The sequence below is a fragment of the Pyrus communis genome, chromosome 14 (assembly GCF_963583255.1).
Source record: "Pyrus communis chromosome 14, drPyrComm1.1, whole genome shotgun sequence".
In the NCBI taxonomy this organism is placed as follows: domain Eukaryota; kingdom Viridiplantae; phylum Streptophyta; class Magnoliopsida; order Rosales; family Rosaceae; genus Pyrus; species Pyrus communis.
In genome coordinates this window covers 20,313,211-20,337,689 of record NC_084816.1, presented here as the reverse complement: position 1 = coordinate 20,337,689, position 24,479 = coordinate 20,313,211, and the positions used below count along the sequence as shown (strand labels likewise).

Genomic DNA, 24,479 nt, shown 5'->3' with positions numbered 1-24,479 from the left:
TATATAAATTAACACTTATATTTATACTCAAGGTACATTAAAATCAATAAGTTGTCAAAATCAGACCAATCTTAAACATCAAACAAGACCATAGAATTATGATTAATAAAACATGGATGACGTGTATTATCCTAATAAAGTTGATATTTACATTTAAAAATTTTATCATTACGTCAAGATTGCTTACGGAATGATCGTAGTTTACAAAGTATATATAATACCGCCACCCGAAAAGGATAAGACTACCTAGAAGTACGAGAATCTTATCCATCACACACACTCACTGAGATCCACGCCGCAACAACTATATAAACCCGCCACCAGCCTCACTCATTGCATCCGCTGCATCTCAAAAACCCCACTTGTAAAAGTGACCAAACAGAAATAAAATATTAAGATCAGAAACTAGGTATTAGCATTTGGTTTTGATCGGGAAAAATGTTGGCCATTTTCCACAAGGCTTTTGCTCATCCACCGGAGGAGCTAAACAGTCCTGCCTCTTACAACGGAAGCAAGAAGCCTAAGCACCCAGAAGAGACTCTCACAGACTTCCTCTCCCACCATCCTCACAACTCCTTCTCCATGGGATTTGGCCATGCTGCTGTCCTTGCTTACGTCAAGCCAGACCAAGGCTCTTACTCAAAACACCCGAGGTAAACGAACAGATTCAGGAGCTGTTATTAACACTCACTTCTTGCACGTGTCAAAGTGCAGGATTAGGGTTTTGGAGTGCTAACAATATTCCAATCAAATCAAATTATAATATGTTAATCTTGATTAATTTTACCATTACCTTGTTTTTTTTAAATTTCAAAGCAATTAACATGTTTTAGGGTTTGGTGAAATTTCAGGTTGTTCTGTGGGTTTGATGACATATACTGCTTGTTTTTGGGGAGCTTGAACAATCTGTGTTCACTGAATAAGCAGTATGGTCTGACAAAATGCACGAATGAGGCCATGTTTGTGATTGAAGCTTATAGAACCCTTCGAGATCGCGGTCCGTACCCAGCTGATCAGGTTGTCAAAGATCTTGATGGAAGCTTTGCCTTTGTTGTCTATGACAGCAAAGGTGGCAATGTCTTTGCCGCACTGGTATGTACTCCTACACTCGTTATCTGAGGAAAATAATTCCCGTACATCCTTTTTCTCTTTGAATTGAATAAATTATAGAAAAATTATTGAACAAAAGTAACAAGGGTTGAGAAAATCATTTTTTAAGTTACCTTAATTTTAAGGAAAACTAATGAAAATAGTTTGAAAACTTTGAGTTCTAACGATAAAGACAAAATAAAACGTAAAATGAATAGTACCAGGATTGACTTTTTAGTGTAAAAATATGGTTTTTTGTTAAAGTGAACAGTACCGCTGGTTTTTCGTTAAAACTCCCTTAATTTTATCTGCAAGATTTTTGAAATTTTGAATTGGAAAAATTAAATGGATCATTCTATTAAGGATCTTATATGAACTTGATAATTTTGTATGCTGTGATTTTAGGGTTCTGATGGTGGAGAGCAGCTCTATTGGGGTATTGCAGCGGATGGATCTGTGGTAATTTCTGATGAATTGGAGGTCATAAAAGAGGGTTGTGCTAAATCATTTGCTCCCTTCCCAAAAGGTACCTCATGCTAAAAGCTTTGCTTATATAGTAAACCAAACTACGTTTAGGTCTACACGGGATTTGTAACAAATTGTTAACCGTTTTTATCTTGCATTTGAGATCCTCCGTTTAAAAAATGAATCTGACTTGAGATCCATGTTACTTGTACATATAGTAGGGTCGAGGTTTTAGCTAATTCCAATAATTTAGACGATATACTTGCATAATTTCTAACTTGTAATTTTTGAGCAATTGTTGTGTAGGATGCATGTTTCATAGTGAGGGAGGATTGATGAGCTTTGAGCATCCAATGAACAAGATGAAGGCAATGCCAAGGGTTGATAGTGAAGGGGCAATGTGTGGGGCTAACTTCAAGGTGGATAAATACACAAGGGTCAACAGCATTCCACGTGTCGGAAGTGAGGTCAACTGGACTGATTGGGCCTCCCATTAGGACGAAAAGTATCATCGGTGCCTTGCTTTGTCACTCACCACTATGGCTCAAATATAACTTTGGTCTTATTTAGTCGTTCGTCCCTCCAACTTTTTACCATTTCAGCTTGTGGAAGTTTTTACCTTTCAACTTAAGATATATAGAGCTTGAAGTTTTCACTTGGCTTATGAAAGTTTTCTTTTTCAGTTGAAGCATCACCTAAAAGTGAAATTTTACTCGAGGCCAATTTGAAAATGCTTTTCTTAGAAGCACTAGCACTCATAAGCACTTTTGCTTATGAATCTCTAATAGCAAATTCATACATGGGTGACAACATAAAATTTAGAACGCCTTGATGTGGAAATGCTTCTTTAGAAAGCAATTTTTTAAAAAGCACGTAAGTTGTAATAAATTCTGGAATCTTTTGATTAGAGTAAATTTGAAACATGTCACAAAAGTTCGGATCGAATTTTAAAATCTCCCAATTTACGTACAATTTATTTTAAATTGTTGGGATTAGATAAATCGGATTCAAGAAATTTTGAATTTAAAACGGAAATTGTGATGGCGGAATTAAAAGTCCTAATCCAAGTTACAAGATGAAGTTGTTGACGCAACTTCATCTCTCTAGTCTAGCTGAATTGCACAAATATTGTTTAAAAAAAATCCAAAATGCACAAAAGTGCAAGAAACAAAGCCAACGTGCATATATAAGGTAATCATGTTCAGGCAGAATTTGAAAGAGCATGGGCAGTTGTAATCAAAAACCTGCCTTCTTGATTAAACGATACAACATGACTTGAAATTTTAAATTTTGATTTCTAGTAGTACGTAAAATGTCATTCCTTCCACATCTCAGAAAACTCATCAGGCTCCAGTGGATTTTCAAGCTCATGCATTTTTCTCCTTGTCTTTGCCTTGACTTTCTTGACAAAGGTCCCAGCCTTCTTCTTTTTCTCCAATGCTCGAATCTGAAAGCATCACAAAATGATTCCATCCGTAAACGAGGTTATGATCGTACATGGTTAGGTTTACCTAGATCCTCAAAACAAACGTTTCAAAAATACAATCTCACAGAACTAAAATCTAGTGTCATTTATTGGCTTGATTTAACGGGACAGACCATTCTTTCGTATGTCAGTACAAACTCCCTTACAAACCGTTAGCCACGAGGATCAATACTCATCCATGAACACATAAATAATTAGATAACGAAATCAACAATTCAAGGTGCTTTATGTGTATATATCTAACCTGATTGGGTGATATGTAAAATGGATTCTCATATAGTGTTGGACCTCCAAAGCTGCCACCAAATATCTTGATAGGATTCAAACAAAATCGTGGTCCAACCTATATACAACCAGTTCTCTGAGTTAAAATGTCATCACAGATACTCTGGTATAGACTAAGGAGGAAACATTGCGGTCCAACATACATACAACCAGTTAAGAGTTAAAACGTCACAGATACTCTAATATATAGACTAAGGAGAAAAGCACCACTACGAACCTCAACAAGGGTCATTTTATCTAATCCTCCTCGAGCTATTTTATCCGATTCGTTATGAGGAACCGATATCTGCAATTTAAAGAGCAAAAAAGGTCAAGATAAAAACCAGCAATATTTTCTAGAAACAATATCATTTTTACAAATATATGGAAAACAAATAGTGCATCTGCATAGACACAAACATAATATGGTACTAGAAAATCATACGAAGTATAACATTAGGCAAATCATAATTCAGAAGTTACTTGAAAATACTACCACTGTTTCTAGAACATGGATGGTTTGACATATGTTCTTTTATAAGCCTTTTCTATTGCAGAAGCTGCACAACCTAATTTTGACATGCATTATGCCTCCAGAAAAACACTAATTTTGAGATACATTATGCCTCCAGAAAACTACGGTGGCCATTTAAAAAATTCACGTAGCATTATTATATATACTTTAGCTTAGCTTCATCACTGTTTTACAAGAAACTTAGGTTGGCACTATTGTCAGCATTCATCGTGCACTTCCCAACCACACTTCAGTAAACTAATAAACCAACTATATACTTGCTTAAAATTAACTTTTAAAGAACCAAAAGATAAACGGAGGCTGTGCCTTGGGTTCCCTTAACTGGCTTCACACAAGAAGCCAGATTTAGCCTCCAAGGTTCCCAAGGAAGGCTAGTGACCGGCTGTGACATCCCACATCGCCCAGGGGAGTGATCTTTGTATGTATATTCTCATCCCTACCTAGCACAAGGTCTTTTGGGAGCTCACTGGCTTCGGGTTCCGTAAGAACTCCGAAGTTAAGCGAGTAGCGCACGAGAGCATTCCCAGGATGGGTGACCCATCGGGAAGTTCTTGTGTGAGTTCCCAAAAACAAAACCGTGAGGGTGTGCTGGGGCCCAAAGCGGACAATATTGTGCTACAGTGAAGTCGGGCTCGGGAAGTGGTCCCGCCCGGGCCGGGATGTGACAAATTGGTATCAGAGCCTAACTTGTGTGAGTTCCTAGAAACAAAATCGTGAGGGCGTGGTCGGGGCCCAAAGCGGACAATATCATGCTACAGTGGTGGAGCAGACCCGGGAAGTGATCCGTCCCGGGCCGGGATGTGACAAATTGGTATCAAAGCCTAACCCTGGTCGCGTGTGTGCCGACGAGAACGTCGGGCCCCTAAGGGGGGTGGATTGTGACATACCACATCGCCCAAGGGATTGATCCTTATATGTATGTTCCCATCCCTACCTAGCACAAGGCCTTTTGGGAGCTCACTGGCTTCGGATTCCATAGGAACTCCGAAGTTAAGCGAGAAGGGGACTAGAGCAATCCCATGATGGGTGACCCACTGGGAAGTTTTCGTGTGAGTTCCTAGAAACAAAATCGTGAGGGCGTGGTCGGGGCCCAAAGCGGACAATATCGTGCTACGGTGGTGGAGCGGGCCGGGAAAGTGATCCGTCCCGGGCCAGGATGTGACACCAGCCCTGAAAGAAAATTTATACCATGGACTCATATCCATTCAAAGCAAAATAAACAGATTAGGATGGGATTTAGGGGTATTATGGGAAGGATGGGGGATGGCTTGCAAAATGTGGTATTTGGTGGGTGGTTGGGGTGGGGGTGTTGAGTACAATTGGGACTGCCAATGGCCACCAATCTAAATTCATAGGGCTGTTATTGGTCAGCCATCCATTAAAAAGATATCCGCCAAAAAGATAAACTATCATAATATTCCTTCATCCCCCCTTCCTATTCCTCCCCCATCCACTTATCAACTCTTTTGACTACTTGTTGAGAATATTGGGATATCCCGTAAAAGTGAAACAAACCAATTTAAAGGGTGATGTCTACATACCTTCCAATTCTTCGAAGCCAAATTGGTAACTAATCCTTGACCGAAAAAAAACTTAATTTCTGGGATTTGAATAACTGTTATTTTCAGATGGCTACTAAAAGGCAGCGATATTGCAAAGAGACGCAAACAATTTTGACAAATGAGCTGGAATCTAAAGAAAACTATCAAACTCTTAATACATTCATGAATGATTGGTAAATAATACAGCGTCCAAAGTGGAGAAAACAATGTTACAGTTATAGTATGGTGCAAATGAAAAGTTTTAGAAGTATAACATCATACATGAAACACACTTGCTTTTATTGAGCATCTACACTGCCAGCACAAGGGCAACACTGGCATCTAAACTTTAAAAAATTTAAAGCCATCAAAATTTATATTTTTGAGCAGAAAGCTTACCCCCCTAAAATCAATTCTAATATTAAATGAAACGATGTAAGTCATATCACAACCATGTTCAACAAATACTATAAATTAAAAAACTAGTACCTGATAGTTTCGGAACCAAATGTGGTCATCAATGATAGAGAATACAAAGACATGATCATGATAGGGTTTAGATTTTCTGTGCTCCTTGGGAATGCCAAATATCTAAGAACGAAAGTTTAATAAGAAATAGAATAACATATGTTGTAGCACAAAGTTCAAAAATATCTAAATCAACGATGCAAACTGATCACAAGAATCAAGCAGGGCATGAACAGGAAATTGTTTACAACTACATAAAAGAGGAAACAAAATGAACATGCCTGAGTGATCATCTCCTTCAGAAGTTTCCAGTGGGCATCTTTATCAAAATTGGATGAAAAAGTCAAAATAGGTCGTGACCCCTTTAGATGATTTCCAGTAAGCTTCAACTCCTCCATCGTGTGCACTACAAATCACAAAACAATTTTCTTTGATCAGAATTTTTTCGAAAAAACTTAACCCCATTGAGATAAGCCAATCCTTCATGAAAAGCAAATAAATAAAACAGAAACATTACCAGCATTTACTAAGAACTTCACAGATGGCCCATTGGGACACTTTGACATCCACAGATACAGATCTTTCCCTTTCCTGCACTGTAATCAGAGACCCCCCAAAATAAAGTACGCATCAGCACGCAGAAAACAAGTAACCTGAATTTGCTATTATCCCTCTCTCAAACAACCAATATGTCCTAACCTCAACCACTCAATTAAAAAATCATGCAACTTAACACAAACAGATCAACCATATCCTTAACCAATGGTAACAAATAACCATAAATATGTAAACGATGACAAAGATTAAAATCAACAAACTACCAATTTAATAATTAAATTGAAACATAGTATTAAAGTAATATTGAATAACAAGTGCTAAACAAGGTCAGAAAGAAACAACAAAAAAACCTGACCTCAAAAAACATACAGGAAGAGCAACTCTTTAGCTCAACCAGCTCGTTAAGAGTTGCGCCGTTACTTGATTTAGACTCCACCTTATTGTCCTTCTTACAATGAGGCAATAGGTCCACCACATTCAACATCAGATGCCGATACCTGCGTATATAATTTATAACCATTTATATAATTATATAAAACTTATACATTTATACACTCACACGCAAGTATATATACTCGTAAACAAATTCATAGACGAATATATCATATAAACGAAAAATAGTTACCAAAATTCATCTACAGATCACATCTTTACAATTATTACAGAAACCCTCGTTGTTTTCGGATGCGCATGAACTGTTCAATATCCCCAACCATTTCAAAATTTGATAACAGATAAGATAGTATACCCAATTACCCATCATACGCTACCTCACTACTACTTTTCAGTTTTCAATCAACTTCCAATCAGTTCACAGTAAGTTTCAAAAAAAATCTTTCGGATTTCAAATAAAAACAACACCGAGCGAGCGAGCTCAAAGCAGAGAAAAAATTGGAACTTGAATAATTTTACCTGTAACTAATGCGACGAGAACAAGTAACCAAGACCTTTTCTTTGTTCCTAAACACTGCCGTCGATTCACTCGCTTTTACTTCGTCGTCATCCTTCTTCTCCTTCCAACCGGAAAGCGTTCGCTTCGGCCTCTCCGGCGCAACCTCCTCCTCCTTCTTTTCTGGAGCCAGGGCATCGCTGTGCTTTCTCTTCTTCCCCATTATTTTTGCTGGAAAAATCTAATCTTCCATACAAAAATTAGAATTAGTCATAAGTGTAAGCAAGCATGTGTGTGGAATGGAAACCTGATTAGGGTTTTGGGCGAGCGATTTCTTACCAAAGAGATTCGGGGGCTCCGGGAGGCTTATGCAAACGAGAGCACTAGGGTTTAGGGTTTAGTGTTTACAACGATGGTGACGAGTGAGCAGGGAGAGGCAACGGCGTGCGGGCGGGTAAGTAATGTTTTGTGTTTTGGGCTTGGGTTACTTTTCCGGATCCAACAATCTTTGGTTCACCCTCAACTTTTGTGGCCTGGCCCAAACTTGTTTTGCTAATTTTGTTCGGCATCTCAAGCCCAAGCATCTTGCTTAGAGAAATGTTATCCTGTAAATTTTCGTCAAGATAGACTCTTAATTATTTGAGCTACAAATTTTTTTTTAGAGCAATAAAAGATGAACTTTGTATATTGTAATCTAGCTATTAGAATAAGTTGACATGTGTTTCGTTATGAGAATTTTTTTATATAAAGATGTTGGGGTGGGGATTTGTGTTGAGCCGTTATACGACCAACTATATTTACGTATTGGACTCGCTACTTATGAGATTTGATTTAAGAAATTTTTACTTATAATAGTGATAAATATTATTAGAACATAGTATCATTGGTGCACTACATGACAATTTTGTTATTGTACGTTGTAGCTATATTGGGGTAGAAGACTCAAACATAGGATATCAGATGTAGGGATCAAAATAGACGTTATCAATCATTTGAACTACAAACCATTTCAAGTGAATTACATGAATAAGAGCATCTCCAATGGGCCAAATGAGTTCCTTACGATTGGAGGATTCAAAAAATCAACCTTAATCATGCTCCGTATCCACCTCCTAAGATAGGGATTTATCCAGAAGCTCCTAAATATAGGGGAGGAAGAAAGGAGCTACTAGTGGCACTATATAATTAACAGTGATCTAAACTTGCAAATGTTTTGAACCTTGCCTTGGACACTTATTTTGTTCCTTATTGTAGATAGAATTGTAATAAACTTCCTCATGTATGTGAATAGTGTTGCCTATGGTACATATATAATACTTTCAATGTAACAACATGTCCTGAATAATTTTAAGGATTTTGGAACGAGGGCAATTTGGTCATTTAAAGTTTGAAATGTATTTTGTTTTGTTGCTTTTGGGATATTTGATTTTTGAAATTATGCTTTTGGTCTTAATTGGTGTGCCCAAGTGGGGCCTATCCTTGATTTTGTCCCCTGGCCCAAATCCCTCATCTCTCTATCTCATCTCTCTTCTCTCCTCGTAAGGTTTCTCTTCTCACCTATCTCCCTTAACTCACTCTCACTTCTCTCCCTTTTCCCTCGGCAAGCACCGAAATGGTGTCATGGGAAGATCACCACAGCCTCGGCGAGGTCCTTAACTCACCATCACCTCAACCTCGTCACCAAGAACCCCAGACAAAGAACCTGGGAACTGAACCGTGGCAGAGGCCACTGTTCACAAAGGAAACTCGGCGAGTTTCCAACACCTCCGACGTAGGTGAGCTACGAAAAACACCCTAAACCTTCCCCTTCCATCCTCATATTTCATTTTTTATCGTTTTTGTGTATTGTGGACGTTAAAACATCAAGAAACCAACTCAGGGATCCCTAGATTTCGGCAAGAACTTATTAGTTTTAAACCTTTTCTGGCCAAATCACGGCGAGTTAGTCATCGTGCAAGGTACCATTCTCTTCATCTCACTGAGTACTACAACTTTGGTTTTTGAATCACTTTATTTGATTGAGTATCGAGGAAGTTATGAGCGTTTGAAACCTTGCCCATAAACTATCCAAACCATGGCCTGAAATCGAGTTGACCCGACCTAATAACCCTCAAACCCAAATCCAAACCCAAGGGGTAACCCGGCCCAACTTTGAGACCTAACCCATATGACAACCTAAGCCTAACGCAACCTTCGACCCAACCCAATTGTCTCAGGCCCAAACCTAGAAACCAGCCCATCCCAAAACCCTGGCCAGCGCGTTTACCTGCACATGGGCGCCTGTTTTGGCCGACGTGTAGAGCACACGTGCCTTCACCAGAGGTACTGTGCTCCGCCGACGTCCACGACGGCGCATGGGGGTACCCCGAGGTCCCTTTTGTGTTTTTCGACGTCCTGAATTGGTTTACGATGTTTGTTTGCCCAAATTCAACCGTTTTAGTATAGTTTTATTAGTTGGTACCTTGATGTGCTTAGGTGCAATTGTTTATGGCATTTCCGTCTTCTCTAGTTTACACGGCTTTTCGACGGCGAAGTATTTGTGAGTAGACCCCTTCTAAAATGCATATTTTACTATTAGAAATGCATACATGAAAAGCATGATTTGTTGGTTACGTTTTATGAAACGTTTATGAGTAAATTGGATTTACACTTTATGATATATTATGCTTTATCAGATTTACGTTCTTTGAAGTATAGATAATTTATGATTATATACTTTGAACATGATTTACAATATGACGTTTTAGCTACTGAGCTCCGTTTGAGATATATATATATATATATATATATATATATATATATTAGAAATATTATGTTAATGTTTTTATGTGCTTATTTAGTGGTTACTCCGAATGTCCTGCTTATGGGTAAATGTACTGCCTACGGGCGAATGATACTTGTATATTGGCTTCGGTTGGGTGTAGGTTGGTGGCTTCAGCCAGAAGATACTTATATATGGCTTCGGCCGAGCCTAGGTTGGTGGCTTCGGCCGGAAGATATTTATATATTGCCTACGGACGGGAGATGTAGTGCCTTCGGGCGAATGAAGATAAATAAATAAATAAATATATATATATATATATATATATATATATATATATATATATATAGACCTTTGTGCTACCACTACTTATATATAATATATGTTTTATGAAGTTTTATCGCATGCTAGGGTTTTCGGAAAACCTATTACATACTACGCTATTGAGTTTTCATAAACTTTGGGGGATAGTATGTTGTGGAATAACTGTTTTAGTATTACTTATACATATAAACTTGGTCCATTCATGTTTTGTTTCACGCCCCCTCAAGACTTAGAATTGAGGCGTATCCCGGCATCAAGGCACTCCGCATCTACATCTTTGAGTCTTCTCGGTGTAGAACCCATCCTTTTTGTTCATTCAATTTTATATTATTCCTCTTTAGTGTCTCGGATTAGTTGTATACTCTGAACACGTTCCACAATTACATATTTATTATAATTAAATTTACGGGTTTTATTTATGTTCGTTCTTTCTTTAGTTCGCATGCATGTTAGTATGGTTTCGTCACCTTCAGGTGTTGGCTAGTACGTGTCTACCCTGGTGTTTAGAGGATATCAAGGTCGAGCGTGTCATTCAACATATTTTGTACAATTTTAAAACCCGCAACATCATGGTAACACGTTTTCTAATACACCACTGAATCAAGAATTAGTGAGCCTTACTTATCCAATTAATTATTATTATCTACACTTGTTTTAGGCTCGATGTACATTTTTGGCATAGTAAATCCCTAGTCCCCAACTTAAACCAATTGTTCTCGGATGATGGTTTATCACAAAGACAGAAAGAAATAATACTTATATGTTTTAGTGCGAATTCAATCTTTATCTATCCCCGTCTCCCATAGTATTTAACAATTTATAATCTACCATTTGTATAAATAAAAAATAAAAACTTAAACCAAGAATTCTAGCTGAAAACAAAAGCCAGCCATTGTCCCAGAATCAGAAGGTCCCAGAACAACCGCGAACCAAACGCCAACAAAGCAGTGGAGGGGATCTCTCCCCTCCTATTCTCTCTATTCTTATCCTCATTTTTTTTAAATGGTTACAGTTAAATCACGTTAATATCTTATATTAATTTTTTTTTTATGAAGATAATAAGATGAAAGTAAAATATGAGAGTAAGGGAGATAAGGGAATGAAAATAAGGGGAGAGAGTCTTACATCCTAAAAAGCGGCAGCTTAAACACGTGTTACTAGTTCGAGAGAGCTCCATCGCCGCTTTTCACCGGATGCAGTGAACCCGAGTAAACAGAGTAACGTGACTTCTCACTCTCGTGTTTGTTTGTGTGCGCGGAGAGAGAAATGGCCGACCGATTTTTCCCGAACGAAATGCCAGACTTCTTGGCAGAGCCACCACCGGACGCGGCAGCGTCCGAAAGCCCCAAAGACTCGCTAACAAACCTCCTCCACCTTCCTTACAGAACACTTTCCGACATACTCAAGAGCTCTGCTTTGGACCTCAAAGAAACGGTACTCACAAAAGATGATTAATTTCATTCAATTTCTGGCATAATTGTTGTCTAGTTTGTGATTTTATAGAACCCCACATGCGAATTATGGGTTTTGGGTTTGTGGGTTGTTGGTAATTGGAGATTTTAGAGGCTCCAACCAAGAAGGATCTGTTTTATTCATTTATTTTTTTTATTATTATTATAAATAAATTTGGGGTTTTTGTATATTTATGTATCGAGAAGTACTTTTTTTTGTAAGCGATTTGGTTTAGGTTTTGTGTTTGTTGGGGTTGTAGGTCATGAGGCAGACGTGGGGTTTGGGTGGAAAGCGTGTGGAAGATTATAGTTTGTACACAGGGGCTCTTGGGACTGCTTTCTTGGCCTTCAAGGCTTACCAAGTTACAAAGAATGAGAGCGATCTTAAATTGTGCTCTGAGATTGTTAAGGCATGTGATTCTGCTTCTACGGGTTCCAGGTACTCTCTCTATGTTTGTCTAACTCCGTAGACACACGCAATGATGCGTGCTCATTTGAATTGCTTGTTTGTGAAATATGTAGAGGGAATTTTGGCTCTTTTAGTTGTTGTGAAGTTGAGTTTGGTCTGGATTTTTTTTTTTTAGTTTGCCAAGTGTGAAATGCAAACTGTCGATAAACAATGTCTGTGTTTCAGTTGTTGGTTTGCTTCGGTGGCTGAAATTTTGCACCTCGCTCGGTGTGCTAACTTGCCCTCTTAGAAGCAGTACCAAATCATAGCTCAACTAGTTAGCTGCGAGCTTATTGTTTTTATGTTGGAGTTGTTAGATTTCTGTTAAATTCGTTTGACTGAGGTGGATAGAAGTTGAGGCCTCAATGCCTCATATCGATTGTATCAGTAATTCTTTCACTTATTAAGATAGTCTTCTTCATCTCTCTGATTTCTTCAGTAGCTTAGTAAGTCAGTGGTAACTTTAAAATCGGATTAAAACCTGTGCTCAGTTATTGGTTCAATCCTTGTTAGCTTCTCTTTGGACACAAGCATGTAATCTCAACTGAAACTGTTATTTGAATGTCAGATGCGTTGGAAATATCAGACCTAATATATGTGTTGGTAGAAAGAACTCTTTTCACCAAATTTGGATCGGTATCAGTTTTAAAGTTTAAGAACATGTAGAAAGTGATACTTCTAATTGCTGTTTAATGTAGCTTACCGACCATGGGTAATAGTTGTGTGCTTGTACAATTACCTTATGTTGTTTCAGTTCTGGCTTGGCCTTTGGGGAATTGAGTAATTTGACTTCATAGCCTTGTTATGTACTGCATGGGCTTGCAGGCGTGTGTCATTCATATGTGGGCGGGCTGGCGTCTGTGCCCTTGGTGCTGTTGTTGCAAAGCATACTGGTGATAAAATGTTACTTGACCGCTACATATCAAAATTCAAAGAGGTGGTTGATAGTATCACTTGCTTCCTGCGCTTAAGACTTGTTCTTCTTGAGAGTTGCCCTTTGTATGTTTGCCTCTCTTGACATTCTATTTTGCTTACGAGCAGATCAAGCTGTCTAGTGATCTTCCAAATGAGTTATTATACGGGAGAGCTGGGTTCTTATGGGCCTGTTCCTTTTTGAACAAGCATATTGGAAATGGGACAATTTCTACTACTCGCATGGTAAGACATTTGTGCTTAAACTATTCTTCAGATTGGTCTTAAATGGACTGAATTGATTATCCATTTATTCCCCAATCAATTTGTGTAGAGATCAGTTGTGGATGAAATTATCAAGGCTGGTAGACAATTGGCCAAGAAGGGACGAAGCTCATTGATGTATGAGTGGCATGGAAAGAAATACTGGGGTGCTGCCCATGGATTAGCAGGTATTATGTATGTTTTGATGAGCACAGAACTGAAACCTGATGAGGTGGAGGATGTCAAAGGTACTCTGCGTTACATGATTAAGAATCGTTTTCCAAGCGGCAACTTTCCTTCAAGTGAAGGAAGTGAATCAGACCGTCTTGTGCACTGGTGCCATGGTGCTCCAGGAGTTGCTCTTACACTTCTGAGAGCAGCTGAGGTAATTATAATCTGACTTATTTCTTACGAAAACTTGTCGGACAAAATTTGGATATTGTAGTTTTGTGGTAAATTAGAGGTGAATAACTGATTTTGCAATAATTATTATGAGACTGGAAAGGATTATTTTTCTATTTATTTATTCTCCTTTAGTGGTTCGGGGTGCTGCATAGCAAAATGACTTGAGAAACTCTCACTTTACTTTTGGATCTACAGATTTGTTCTTTTGTTTTCGATGTTATTGAAAATGGAAATGATACAAAATGAGTTGAAAATGGTTGGTATATTGCCAACAGATTCTGTTGGTGACTTTAGTAAAATACGTTTTTCTTTTAGTGGATAAGAAGATACGTCAATTTATTGCTTTCATGGACATGATTTGCAGTCCAAAACATGCGATCTTTTTTGTTTTATGGTTATATGCACTGGATACCTTCTTCAACTTAATAATACATATGGTGAATTTTCAATGCAGCTTACTCATTAGTCTATTGATTTCATTAGGTTTTCGGAGATCAAGAGTTCCTGCAAGCTGCTATAGATGCAGGGGAGGTGGTGTGGAACCGGGGTCTGCTGAAGCGAGTTGGCATTTGTCATGGCATCAGTGGGAACACCTATGTGTTTCTTTCACTCTACCGGTTAACGGGTAAGGTGGAATACTGGTACAGGGCCAAAGCATTTGCTTGCTTTTTACACGATAGAGCCTTAAGACTCATATCAGAGGGTACGATGCATGGAGGTGATCGGCCTTATTCTTTATTCGAAGGTATTGGTGGAATGGCTCATCTCCTTTTGGACATGACTGAACCGTCTGAAGCACGGTTTCCTGCTTATGAGCTTTAAGTTACTAGCCATGTAAAAAGCTAGAAGTAAATGGTTGATATTTACTTCTTTACGACATTCTGAAACTTTTGTTTTGTAAATATTTGAAGTAAATAAGAGTAAAATGTTAAACTTGTAACAAGAAGTATGATCTGCATTTTGCAACAGAGGTGAGTGCTTTTATTCTCATTTGTTACTAACACTATTCATCCACATGAGAAAAATTGTCTATGACAGTACAGCTTCAATTTCAAACTCTGCACTCCCCAAATGGACCTGATCTCGGGCGACATCCTCCTCCTCCGAGGCAAAATGCTGGTCGACAAGAACATCAAGCTTCTATACTTAGGCCAAACCCACAAGCTTCTCACTGACTTCCCACACCCTGCGAGCCTTCTCCACGTCACTAGCTTCTTGGGACAGTTGGTTCTCGAAGGAAGCCGAATTCTTGTTCCAGCTCCAGTAGACTCCCGACTTCGTCAAGCTCGGGTCGCTCACAACCTGAGAGTGATCAGCAGCAAGCAAATGAGTTCATGCACAAGAGAGATCGAAAAACAGAATGCACCATTGTCAAGCACAAGTTCTTACCTGAGCAAGTCTCTTTCCGGCTTCATCTTCTGAGACGTAGCCCTTGGTGATGTACTTTTGGAATGGAGGGAACAGAAGCCTGAACAAGGGAATGTGCTCCCTGAACAAACCGGTCGTGGCAATGCAGCCTGGGTAAAGGGAAGCAAATGTTATCCCGGTCTCCTCATGGTAGCGCCTGTGGAACTCTTGCATTGTGAGCATGTTGCAGACTTTGCTGTCCTTGTAGGCCTTGGCACCGTCAAAGTCTCCACCGTCGATCATGGCTGAGCTGTTTAGACCGTTTAAGCCTCCTGCAAGTCCCCTCAAGTCCCCTAGGTTGGCTTTTGGAGGTACATTTCCGGCTAAGGTGTTCGTGTTCCCTGAAAAGCAACAACACAAACTTTATTACACATTCTACAAACAACAGCACATATTTTTGGAAGAACATGCTTCATTCAAATCAAGTACCTGTAATTGAGCCAACAATGATGAGTCTCTTTGATGGGTAGTCGGATTTGTTCAAATCTTCCAGCAGCAACCGCGAAAGAAGGAAGTGTCCGAGATGGTTAGTCCCAACACTGAGTTCGAATCCCTCAGCAGTGAATGAAGGTTCTTTAGCGGTTGGCTGATAAACAGCAGCATTACACACAAGCACATCAAGAGGCCTCTCAGAACGCCTGAAGTTATCAACAAATTGGCGCACGCTGTCGAGCGAAGCGAGGTCTAGATGCATAATGGTGTAGTTTTCCTTGGGCATGCCAGCTGCCTTGGCAGCTCTTTCAGTCTTGAGGAAATCCCTGCAGGCCATAATTACATGCCATTTTCCGGATTCGGCTAAAGACTTGGCCGTTGCTAGACCGAGTCCGGAGGAGGCACCGGTGACAATCACACTGCCCTTTCTTAGAGTCTTCTTCCCCTCTGATGTTCCCTTACTGATTAATGGGCTTTCTGTTGCTGTTGTCTGTGCTCTCACTGCCTTGAATTCTCTCTGTAATCAAAATAGCACGTTTGGAAGTGCTTCCAGAGTGACTAAAAGTCTTAACAGAAACAATTTAAAGTGATTATCGGTTGTGATAGCACTTGGGTTTTTACTAAAATTTTGATGTGCTTCTGCTAAAAGCGCTTATAAGCAGAAGTGTTTTTTAACTAATTGCACTATAGCATGCTCTATTCGTATAATTCTAAGTCAGTTTTTGTTTTTGCAACAAGAAGAAACACATTTTGTGTTGTGCAGAAGAAGAGTAGAATGGTAGTATTTTCCTACCTTGCAGCTTAATGCAACAGAGCTGAAATTCGCCTTGAGATTTTCCGAGAAAGATACTCCGAACAGACTCGAATCCTTGAAAGAAGCACCTGACTTTCCCTGAGAAAAAACAAAATTGCAAGAAAATAAATCAAATGAAACCCCATTAGCATCTTGGTCGATAACAACGAGAAGAAAAGTTTCTTGGAATAAGAAACTAGGATTAGGCGATATTAGCTCTTCTGAGTACAACAAAGAAACCGATAAAAAACGAACCTCTTTGGGGACAGAGAAAGCAGAAGAAACCACAGAAGCAGCCTGAAGAGCCATTAATTCTTAGATTTTTTTAGTTGGGTTTTCTCTGATGTTTCTCACAGGTGAGTGAGTGAGGAAGAGGAGAGTGAGAGATGGTGGGTGCTCAACTACTTTGAAAAGGAAACAACCAGTTTGTATTAAATATAGTCGTTTAGGCACACTTCGGATATACAGTGGGCAAAGAGGATAAGATAATTAGCAGCATGTGAGTTTGCCACATCGATTTCAAGCAACCATTGAGGTTGTGAGGACTGGATTTCCTTTTGATATTTGTTTTATATCTTTCTTTTCGGAAAAAATTTAACGTATACCAGAAACACAAATCACGTGAAGTATTATTTCATGTATTATAATAAAGGTATGCATCTACGATAACGTTGATAGGTCACAATCTACGAAAGATTAACTTTAAACCCTATTGACATGTTACGAAGCAAGTGAAATAGTAACTACGTATGACCGTGTTCCAAATACAGAGAAATTACTCAAATTTACTTCCTTCTTTTCCTAAACATGGGATTATAAGAAAAGATATTTACAGAGACAACTGGTGGCAATCTACGGTTATCTACTTTTTTCAAGAACCGAAAAAACTTACAGAAACATTTCAATTTCTATCTAACCACGAGCCTGACTGACATCCCCCTGCCACAAGTTTTGCTTTGGATTCTGGGTGAAATTTCTGGATTTTTAGGATATTATGACAAGTTGTGTGGGCCCACTTTTTGTGGGGACTTTTGGCAGAGACAATGTGGGCCTAAAGTTGGCTAACCTAAGGACTTGGGCCTATGGTTGTAGTTGGACTCTGACCCAAGTTAAACAATGGCCCATTAGCGGTTATGTTTGCCTCTGTGAGGAATCTGATGATAAAGAGATCTAAATTTCTTTGATTACTTGGAATGCAAGAATGTTATAGGCCTAGAACTATCAACATTGGGAAGAAAGAGAAATCAAGATCCGAGCAAATAAAATGTAAAAGAATTTTCATTTCTAAATTCAATAAGCTTTTCCCATCTCATAACTCTACAATTTTCCGACTACAGAAATTCATCGGTTGCTAAATTCACGGTGTAGTTTTTTGTTTTTTCTTTTTCGACATATCTATTTTTCTTTCTTGTTGCCCGGTCAGACTGGCCCTCGTACTGAAGTCCACGTCCGACGGGCACAAGCACAAGGAAACAATTGGAACGCTCTAATATTACAAATCTCACCAAATTCTCTCCCTGTACACATTTTGCCAAAAGGGAAAAATGGACTGGCTCCTTGCAGAATTATCAACTCATCTTCCCCCCATGATCTACGGTTCCATTTATTTGGCCCCCTTAGATCCGAATCGGCAACCCAAAATTTAGGAAAGTTCTAATTTCACCTCGAAGGCCGGCAGTTACAATCACCATACCCCAGGCTGACATGTTTTGGCTGAACCCGTTGGTGAAATCAAAACTAACACGTGGGCTTCGGTTCCTGGTAGCTAGAAGAAGTTTTTCCTCCGGCCATGTTGCCGAAATTCTATCAAAGAAGTAACTGTTGGATGCACTTGAAATTGTTCCGTGGAGAGGGCTACTGGTGCAACCAGATGCTGATCGTGAACCCTCGTTGTTGGAATTAGCCGCCTCAACAGGTGTAGGGGGGTGATTTTCGGTGGAAACCTCGTCAGGACCATTCCGTTCTGAATCTTGTAAACCCCATAAATCAGCCATTCCAGGCCAAGGGATGGCCACTGATACATCTTGACAATGGAAATGCTCATAGGAGCGTGTGACTCTGACACTTTTGCTTCTGCTAGGGCGGGAATCAGCTTCATGTTTCCATATATATACATGAGAATCCTCACTAGCAGATACCACATATCTACCATTTGCTGTGAGGGCAGCTGAGATTTGGCTATTTGCGTTCCGAAATCCTGTCAAAAAAACACATCTTAACGGATCTAGAAGACAGCATTATCATTAAATTATTGCCCAGAAAACACATCTTAATGCTAACATAAACTTGGGTAACAAATCTAAGAGCTTATGTTTTGCAATCTTATGAGAACATCAAACCTGCTGGAATGAAGTAAGCTAGAATGAAACTGTTATAAGTTTGACAGTTAATTTATAACATATAGTACCACCATCATCTTGATCAACTATATTGAATTTAAATGACAAAATTCATGAATTGAATTTGAAATCGAAAAATTAACATATAAAGAAAATCATAGAACATATGCGCTTACCCTTGAACTTGTGAACCAGATCAACACCGTCAACAACTCTGATTCGTGAATCTGCAGATGTAATCAATACTTCTGATGAACTTCCTGGTGCAAACTGTCAAGCAAAACTAGTCAGCAACAGTAACGAATCCAACAATCTTGCAGCTCAAAGTAATCAAAGAATAAAAATTACAAGAAGGGAAAACGGCCCCTACGTTATAATGGTATAAAGGAATAAGGTTTATCTCCCAATTTCATCGCTAAAAGTATCATCTACACAGAAGCAAAGCGAATCAAGCCAACTCGTTACCTGAAAACCTGTAATTTTCTTGTGATGGGATTTCTTTTTCTTGTTCTGCAAATTAATTTGGCTTTTCTGTTGCAACTTGTTCTCTGGTAATTTTGGAAAAATTCATTAGCTGCATGCACATGGATGTCATGGAGAGAGAGAGAGAGAGAATTGTACCAGATGTGTTGTATAAACGGCAGCTACCTTTGTATGAACCAACTAGGGCGCCCTTCAGATATGAACAAAAGTTTATTAAGCTACGAACAATACTAACACAATACATATAAACAATAACGAAAGTTTGAGCCCAACCTGACCATCAGGAGTGTAGCAAGCAGCAGTGACCATCTCGTGCAGATCATTCCAATCAACCACTTGACGATCAGGGATACTCCAAATGCGAACCTTGGCATCAAGTGACCCACTAATGAAGTACCTATCATCAACAGGGTTGAACTGGATACAAGTTACTGCATCAAGGTTCAAGCAAAATAAAGTTTTTAGAAACAAATGACCGGTGATGGGTGATAATATCCATATCACTTGTACATTTATAACATCTTTCAGAAAAAGGTTAAAAATATCATATTATAAGAATTCAGACACTAATATTAAACAAAATTACTTGCAAGATCTGAACCTAGGATCTAACAAATCCCCCCTTCCAACCCCTTACACTTGAGCCAAGAATCAAATAGTCATACTCGACTCATTTAGATCTTACTTTTTTTAAGATTCATAAACTATCCTTTTCCTGATATCAAAGGTATGTACTTGACTTGTTGGTGCTTTTATAACCCCTGATATAAGATGTGTGCAAATTAACCCCTTTATATACAACAGTTGTTCAAGTAGAAGCCAACCACAATTGTAGAGCAAAGTTGAAATACAGACCAAATATATTTACCATAGTCACTATGTGAAAATATCTTCAGGCAAGTCTTGCTAGCCAAGTGCCAGAGGCGCACGGTTTTGTCCATTGAAGATGAGAGCAGGTGCTGAACAAAGGAGGGGGAGAACAGGAACAAAAAGGAATCATATTTAGACATTATGCAACAAGAAAAATAACTGAAAAACAAAAAAATGTCCACATTATTGCCATATGTAAAGCTTATATTGAGATCGCACCACCATTCAAATCAAGCTACCTCTATCTTTCTACACAAACTACTAAGAATGACTTGATTGCAATATATAACATAAAGAAATTTACATTTGATAACAAGAAAATGAGAGGACAATACATGCACAACAAATCAATAAGACTTTTGAGTTTTTTTGGCCCCCAGAAAATTTTTAGGGTAATAATTTAAAAAAGTTAATGAATCTCAAAATAATCAAAAGTTGGCGAACAAATCATAGTGGAATACTAACATCTGAATACTATGCTATATTTGAAGACTGATATAAGGTCGAAAGCATCAGTTTCTACAAAACAATTTACAATGCCCGATTACAGCCAATTCCCTCTCCCCACCTTTGGATCAACTAGATAACCCTTAGGGCCTTACCAAAAGGCAGTGTGCAGAAATTGCACTGATTTAATTTCCGCGCATGCCTCGAAATGATACTAACAGCATCATCCCCTCCCCTCTTTCACCTTCACAAACCTGGCAGGCGCAGAAAATGACCAATCTGAATCCACTCCAAGAAAAGAGCACTCATAAGACTTTAAATGACAAACTTGTCAGTGCACTAACCCAGTGCAAGAGCCTTAATTTCAATGAAGATTCTCTCTCTTATTCTATCTCTGATGACGTGAGGAATTTAACAAACCATCCCATGCAGTTACCCGCTAAAAACATCTTTCCTCACCATCAACCATTAAAGCCCCCCTTCAACTTTGCATTTTAATTTGGCTTATTTCTGGCTTCCCTAGCTTTCAGTGTCTTCTTTAACGAAATCTTTTAACTTACAGAATCTCAACGGTCAATGTCAATTGGCATATCTAAGTGACAGTCTATTTCCAAAACAGAACCTAGCCTTTACAACTATGATGTCCATTATTCCATGAAATAACCAGGAGTATTCCAAAATTGTTTTTTATCCACTTAAAATTTTTAAACTTTCCACAGTAGGACTATAACATGCAACTAAAATATGCAGTTCTAAAAGCTCAAGAAAACAATTGTGTAAGTTCAAATACAGATAAAAAGAGAAAGGAGTTAACAAATTTTTATACAATTGGAGCAGCTAGGATAATGGATTTCTTCATTGACACGACACTCATGTGGTATAGTCAAATATTTCATTCATTTATCTGACATCTACTCAGGTAAACCAAGATACATTAGTGCACTCATCCTGCAAGTGCTTATATGAACAGCATATGTACTAGAGTATGGTTAAACTAGCACCCGACACTTCCAGGACCAGATCAGTGATCATTCCCGAAATTTCTACTGTGACTTTTAATCCCCATTGACTTGTCCAATTTCTGTAAAAGTATCCATGATTTATTCTCTCTTCGTAGAAACTTAACAAAGCAGTTCACCATATTTAAGGTGCCCAGAACAAAGTACCTAAAAGGTACAGTTAAAAAACAAAGCACTACATTTTTTGAAGTTCATCTAAATTAATAAAACTAATAGAAAAATTATCCAGAGATTTTAATTTTATCACGACACAACGTAATCTGTAGCGTCTGTTAAATCTATCCTCTTGAACATTTTATACGACTCAATTCATATATCCCTCTCCATGTGAGTAGAAAACCAAAACCAAAAAGAATAACATAATATTAGGCTAGAAAGTGGTAGGTAAATGTCAATTAGATCACTAGGCAGACAAAAGTGTCCTCGGATGATCGGATCACAAGACAATAAAATAACATCTGTTCAAATTCATCAAATTCATCCAACATTACAGATCATACAAATAATAATGTAACCTGTGGAGGGTAAAAGTCGAAAAGATAAATCCAAGCAAACAGAACACCAGAACAGTAACTAACCTGCGACTTGGACCAAGAGAGGTCAAGCACATCATCCAGATGCCCTTCGAATGAATAAATGGGTTTCTCTGAAAGTGCAAACACAGTCTCTGGAATCACATAATGGTCCAAACTTACAGACTTTCGACTGATAGACGACCTCCCTCTCCTCTTTTTTTCCACATGGTTGTCCACTTTCGGCGAGACTGAACATGGTTCTGGTGATCCATTGGCAAACAACAACATGGTTAAATTGCTATCTTCTGATTTCTCCATCAATAGGTCACCCTTCCTTTCACTCTGCATTACCTGCCAAATATGAATCACGCAATCCTCACCGGCACTGGCCAAGTATTTTCCATCCAAACTAAACTTGATACTCCAAATCGACCCGGTATGCGCATGAATCTCCTGACTCTTGAACAATGCAGTGACCTCCTTACATGACTTCCCATACTGCTTCACCCTCACCCTCTCCGGCCCATGAAATGACACATCCTGGCTATCATCTGTGGCAGAGCTCGACCTCCGACCACCTTTCTCCGATGATGTGTCCCTCTCATCGCTACTCCGCCTATCCTTATGACCTGTCATGGTGATCGCGACACTCTTGATGCTCTTTAACCAACCTCCTTTCTTCTTCAACTTCGAAACCCCACCATTCCCCCCATTGGCATTGGTCTCGGAACCATCCTTATGACCCTCCTCCACATTCTGCCTCCTCATCAGTTCTTGAACAATAGGTGAATGCCCGACACTCATCTCAAACTCCTCCATGGTCAACTGCTTTCCGGTACCCACTTCCTTAAGCTTGTTCCACATTCCATCTTCCCTAATCTCATTCACAACAAACTCTTTCCCATTATCAAGGTTCCTAATAGTACACACTTGGGCAACATTGTTAGCATCACTTTCACTAACATTAACAAAGCCATTGCAATACAACTCCTCCTCCGCCTTCAAATCGCTTTGAATCTCGTCTACCCTCCTCGAGTGCTTGCCGGAAGGCGGCTTATTCGGCGGCGGAGATGAGTTGCTTTTACCACTTGAAGATTTATAAACCAAAGATTTTGTATTTCTATTTACAAATGAACCGGTTTCGGGTTCAGGCTCGGTCTGTGCCTCGCCAGAACCACAACGAATCGAAAGAATTGGGGGAGAAGAAACAGATGAAGTAGAACAAGCGTTATTACACTGATCGCTGCCGTCGGATTTGGAGCGGACGATGCTATTAACGCCACCACCGTCGGATTTCACTTCATTGATCAAATAATCCGACGAGACCGACCGCCCGAACTCACCGGCAAAACCCAGTTGAGGCTTGGCCCGGGTCAGGACCGGGTCGCCGGTGAGACCCATTTCGGTGAGGAGTTTAGACCGGCGTTCGGAGATGGAGGAAGGCTCGGAGATCCAAACGTCGTACTTGGTGGTGGCGCCCATTGGGAATTTGGGTACGGCATAATTCGGAATCGGGTCGGGGTCGGCCTCGGAGTCGGAGTTCGATGTTGAACAAGAACAAGAGGAGGAGACAATGCGATCGAGGGACTCGTAGAAGCACTCGCTGTCTTTGTCTTCTTCCTCTCCGGCTCTGCTCATCGTTTACTGGGCATTCCCATTTGGGTAATTAAAATGCCGGAGAAATTTCGTCGGCGCCGATCGGATCCGACCCGGGTGCGGCAGAAACGGCGCCGTTTCGTGGTGGGTTATGTTCCAATAGGCGGATTCGTTTGTTGGGTTGGGAGAAACCGAGAAAGTGGGGTGGGAATTTGATGGGATCGGACTAGAGACGGGTGTGGAAGTGTACGGGTTTCGGGTTGTGAATCAGATCCGATTACGGGAGGAGAGAGAGAGAGTGGGGGAACGAAGCCCCATGCTGCTTGGTTGGTTTGGGTTGGGTCTTGAGCAATGTTGTTGATGTTGTTGATGTTGTTGTGCGTGTATCAGTGTAGAGAGAGAGAGAGAGGAGAAAGAGAGGAGAGAGAGAGGGAGGGGAGGAGAGAGGGATTTTCTTGTGGGAGCTTTGTTGTTGTGTGTGTATCAGTGTGTATGGAGAGAGGAGAGAGGGGGAGGGGAGAGGAGGGGGATTTTCTTGCGGGAGTTGGTTTTTATTTTTCTGATAAAAAGGAAAATGGGTGAGAAAGTGGGAAAGGGAACGTTTGGATTGGAGACTTTTGATTTTAATTTTGAAACGGATGGGATTGCAAATAAATTTGGGGTAACGGAGGAAAATTGTCGGATTTAGGGCTTGTTTAGCAAGTGTTTTTAAATTGTT

The 24,479-nt window shown here is 39.5% G+C and overlaps 5 protein-coding genes across 5 annotated transcripts; 2 read left to right on the top strand and 3 right to left on the bottom strand.

Annotated features, from left to right (window-relative positions):
- The first annotated feature begins 323 nt into the window (after window positions 1-323).
- Window positions 324-2,419, top strand: LOC137715977 (stem-specific protein TSJT1-like). Its single transcript, XM_068455355.1, has 4 exons — window positions 324-653; window positions 852-1,092; window positions 1,495-1,615; window positions 1,861-2,419. Exons 1-4 carry the CDS (start codon window positions 439-441, stop codon window positions 2,049-2,051), a joined length of 768 nt encoding a protein of 255 aa, XP_068311456.1. The 5' UTR covers window positions 324-438; the 3' UTR covers window positions 2,052-2,419.
- Window positions 2,420-2,613: 194 nt separating this feature from the next.
- LOC137715975 (ribosome biogenesis protein BRX1 homolog 2-like) lies at window positions 2,614-7,710 on the bottom strand. Its single transcript, XM_068455354.1, has 9 exons — window positions 7,635-7,710; window positions 7,319-7,536; window positions 6,762-6,903; window positions 6,366-6,444; window positions 6,130-6,254; window positions 5,870-5,971; window positions 3,543-3,611; window positions 3,285-3,383; window positions 2,614-3,001 (listed from the first exon to the last, which is right to left on the bottom strand). Exons 2-9 carry the CDS (start codon window positions 7,516-7,518, stop codon window positions 2,870-2,872), a joined length of 948 nt encoding a protein of 315 aa, XP_068311455.1. The 5' UTR covers window positions 7,519-7,536; window positions 7,635-7,710; the 3' UTR covers window positions 2,614-2,869.
- Window positions 7,711-11,515: 3,805 nt separating this feature from the next.
- Window positions 11,516-14,828, top strand: LOC137714832 (lanC-like protein GCR2). Its single transcript, XM_068453964.1, has 6 exons — window positions 11,516-11,814; window positions 12,092-12,270; window positions 13,105-13,216; window positions 13,321-13,437; window positions 13,526-13,840; window positions 14,344-14,828. Exons 1-6 carry the CDS (start codon window positions 11,647-11,649, stop codon window positions 14,680-14,682), a joined length of 1,230 nt encoding a protein of 409 aa, XP_068310065.1. The 5' UTR covers window positions 11,516-11,646; the 3' UTR covers window positions 14,683-14,828.
- Window positions 14,810-16,905, bottom strand: LOC137714833 (protochlorophyllide reductase, chloroplastic). Its single transcript, XM_068453965.1, has 5 exons — window positions 16,748-16,905; window positions 16,493-16,591; window positions 15,697-16,216; window positions 15,250-15,608; window positions 14,810-15,162 (listed from the first exon to the last, which is right to left on the bottom strand). The coding sequence occupies exons 1-5, from the start codon at window positions 16,799-16,801 to the stop codon at window positions 15,007-15,009; spliced, it is 1,188 nt and encodes a 395-aa protein (XP_068310066.1). The 5' UTR covers window positions 16,802-16,905; the 3' UTR covers window positions 14,810-15,006.
- Window positions 16,906-17,752: 847 nt separating this feature from the next.
- LOC137716372 (uncharacterized) lies at window positions 17,753-24,250 on the bottom strand. The gene is made up of 7 exons (XM_068455817.1): window positions 22,229-24,250; window positions 20,183-20,273; window positions 19,588-19,745; window positions 19,453-19,504; window positions 19,297-19,379; window positions 19,008-19,101; window positions 17,753-18,689 (listed from the first exon to the last, which is right to left on the bottom strand). Exons 1-7 carry the CDS (start codon window positions 23,801-23,803, stop codon window positions 18,109-18,111), a joined length of 2,634 nt encoding a protein of 877 aa, XP_068311918.1. The 5' UTR covers window positions 23,804-24,250; the 3' UTR covers window positions 17,753-18,108.
- Window positions 24,251-24,479: the final 229 nt, after the last annotated feature.

Excerpts from the sequence above, each read along its gene's own strand:
- LOC137715975 (XM_068455354.1), bottom strand. The coding sequence starts at position 7,518 with ATGGGGAAGAAGAGAAAGCACAGCGATGCCCTGGCTCCAGAAAAGAAG. Across the intron at positions 5,972-6,129 it reads TGAAGGAGATGATCACTCAG|ATATTTGGCATTCCCAAGGA; the intron begins GCATGTTCATTT and ends TTTCGTTCTTAG. Across the intron at positions 3,612-5,869 it reads TTTGGTTCCGAAACTATCAG|ATATCGGTTCCTCATAACGA; the intron begins GTACTAGTTTTT and ends TTTAAATTGCAG.
- LOC137714832 (XM_068453964.1), top strand. The coding sequence starts at position 11,647 with ATGGCCGACCGATTTTTCCCGAACGAAATGCCAGACTTCTTGGCAGAG. Across the intron at positions 11,815-12,091 it reads CTTTGGACCTCAAAGAAACG|GTCATGAGGCAGACGTGGGG; the intron begins GTACTCACAAAA and ends TTGGGGTTGTAG. Across the intron at positions 13,841-14,343 it reads CACTTCTGAGAGCAGCTGAG|GTTTTCGGAGATCAAGAGTT; the intron begins GTAATTATAATC and ends TGATTTCATTAG.
- LOC137716372 (XM_068455817.1), bottom strand. The coding sequence starts at position 23,803 with ATGAGCAGAGCCGGAGAGGAAGAAGACAAAGACAGCGAGTGCTTCTAC. Across the intron at positions 20,274-22,228 it reads TCTCTTGGTCCAAGTCGCAG|CACCTGCTCTCATCTTCAAT; the intron begins GTTAGTTACTGT and ends TCCTTTGTTCAG. Across the intron at positions 19,380-19,452 it reads CCGTTTATACAACACATCTG|AGAACAAGTTGCAACAGAAA; the intron begins GTACAATTCTCT and ends CAAAATTACCAG.
- LOC137714833 (XM_068453965.1), bottom strand. The coding sequence starts at position 16,801 with ATGGCTCTTCAGGCTGCTTCTGTGGTTTCTTCTGCTTTCTCTGTCCCC. Across the intron at positions 15,609-15,696 it reads CATTGTTGGCTCAATTACAG|GGAACACGAACACCTTAGCC; the intron begins GTACTTGATTTG and ends GTTGCTTTTCAG. Across the intron at positions 15,163-15,249 it reads CCGGAAAGAGACTTGCTCAG|GTTGTGAGCGACCCGAGCTT; the intron begins GTAAGAACTTGT and ends GATCACTCTCAG.
- LOC137715977 (XM_068455355.1), top strand. The coding sequence starts at position 439 with ATGTTGGCCATTTTCCACAAGGCTTTTGCTCATCCACCGGAGGAGCTA. Across the intron at positions 654-851 it reads TCTTACTCAAAACACCCGAG|GTTGTTCTGTGGGTTTGATG; the intron begins GTAAACGAACAG and ends GTGAAATTTCAG. Across the intron at positions 1,093-1,494 it reads GCAATGTCTTTGCCGCACTG|GGTTCTGATGGTGGAGAGCA; the intron begins GTATGTACTCCT and ends CTGTGATTTTAG.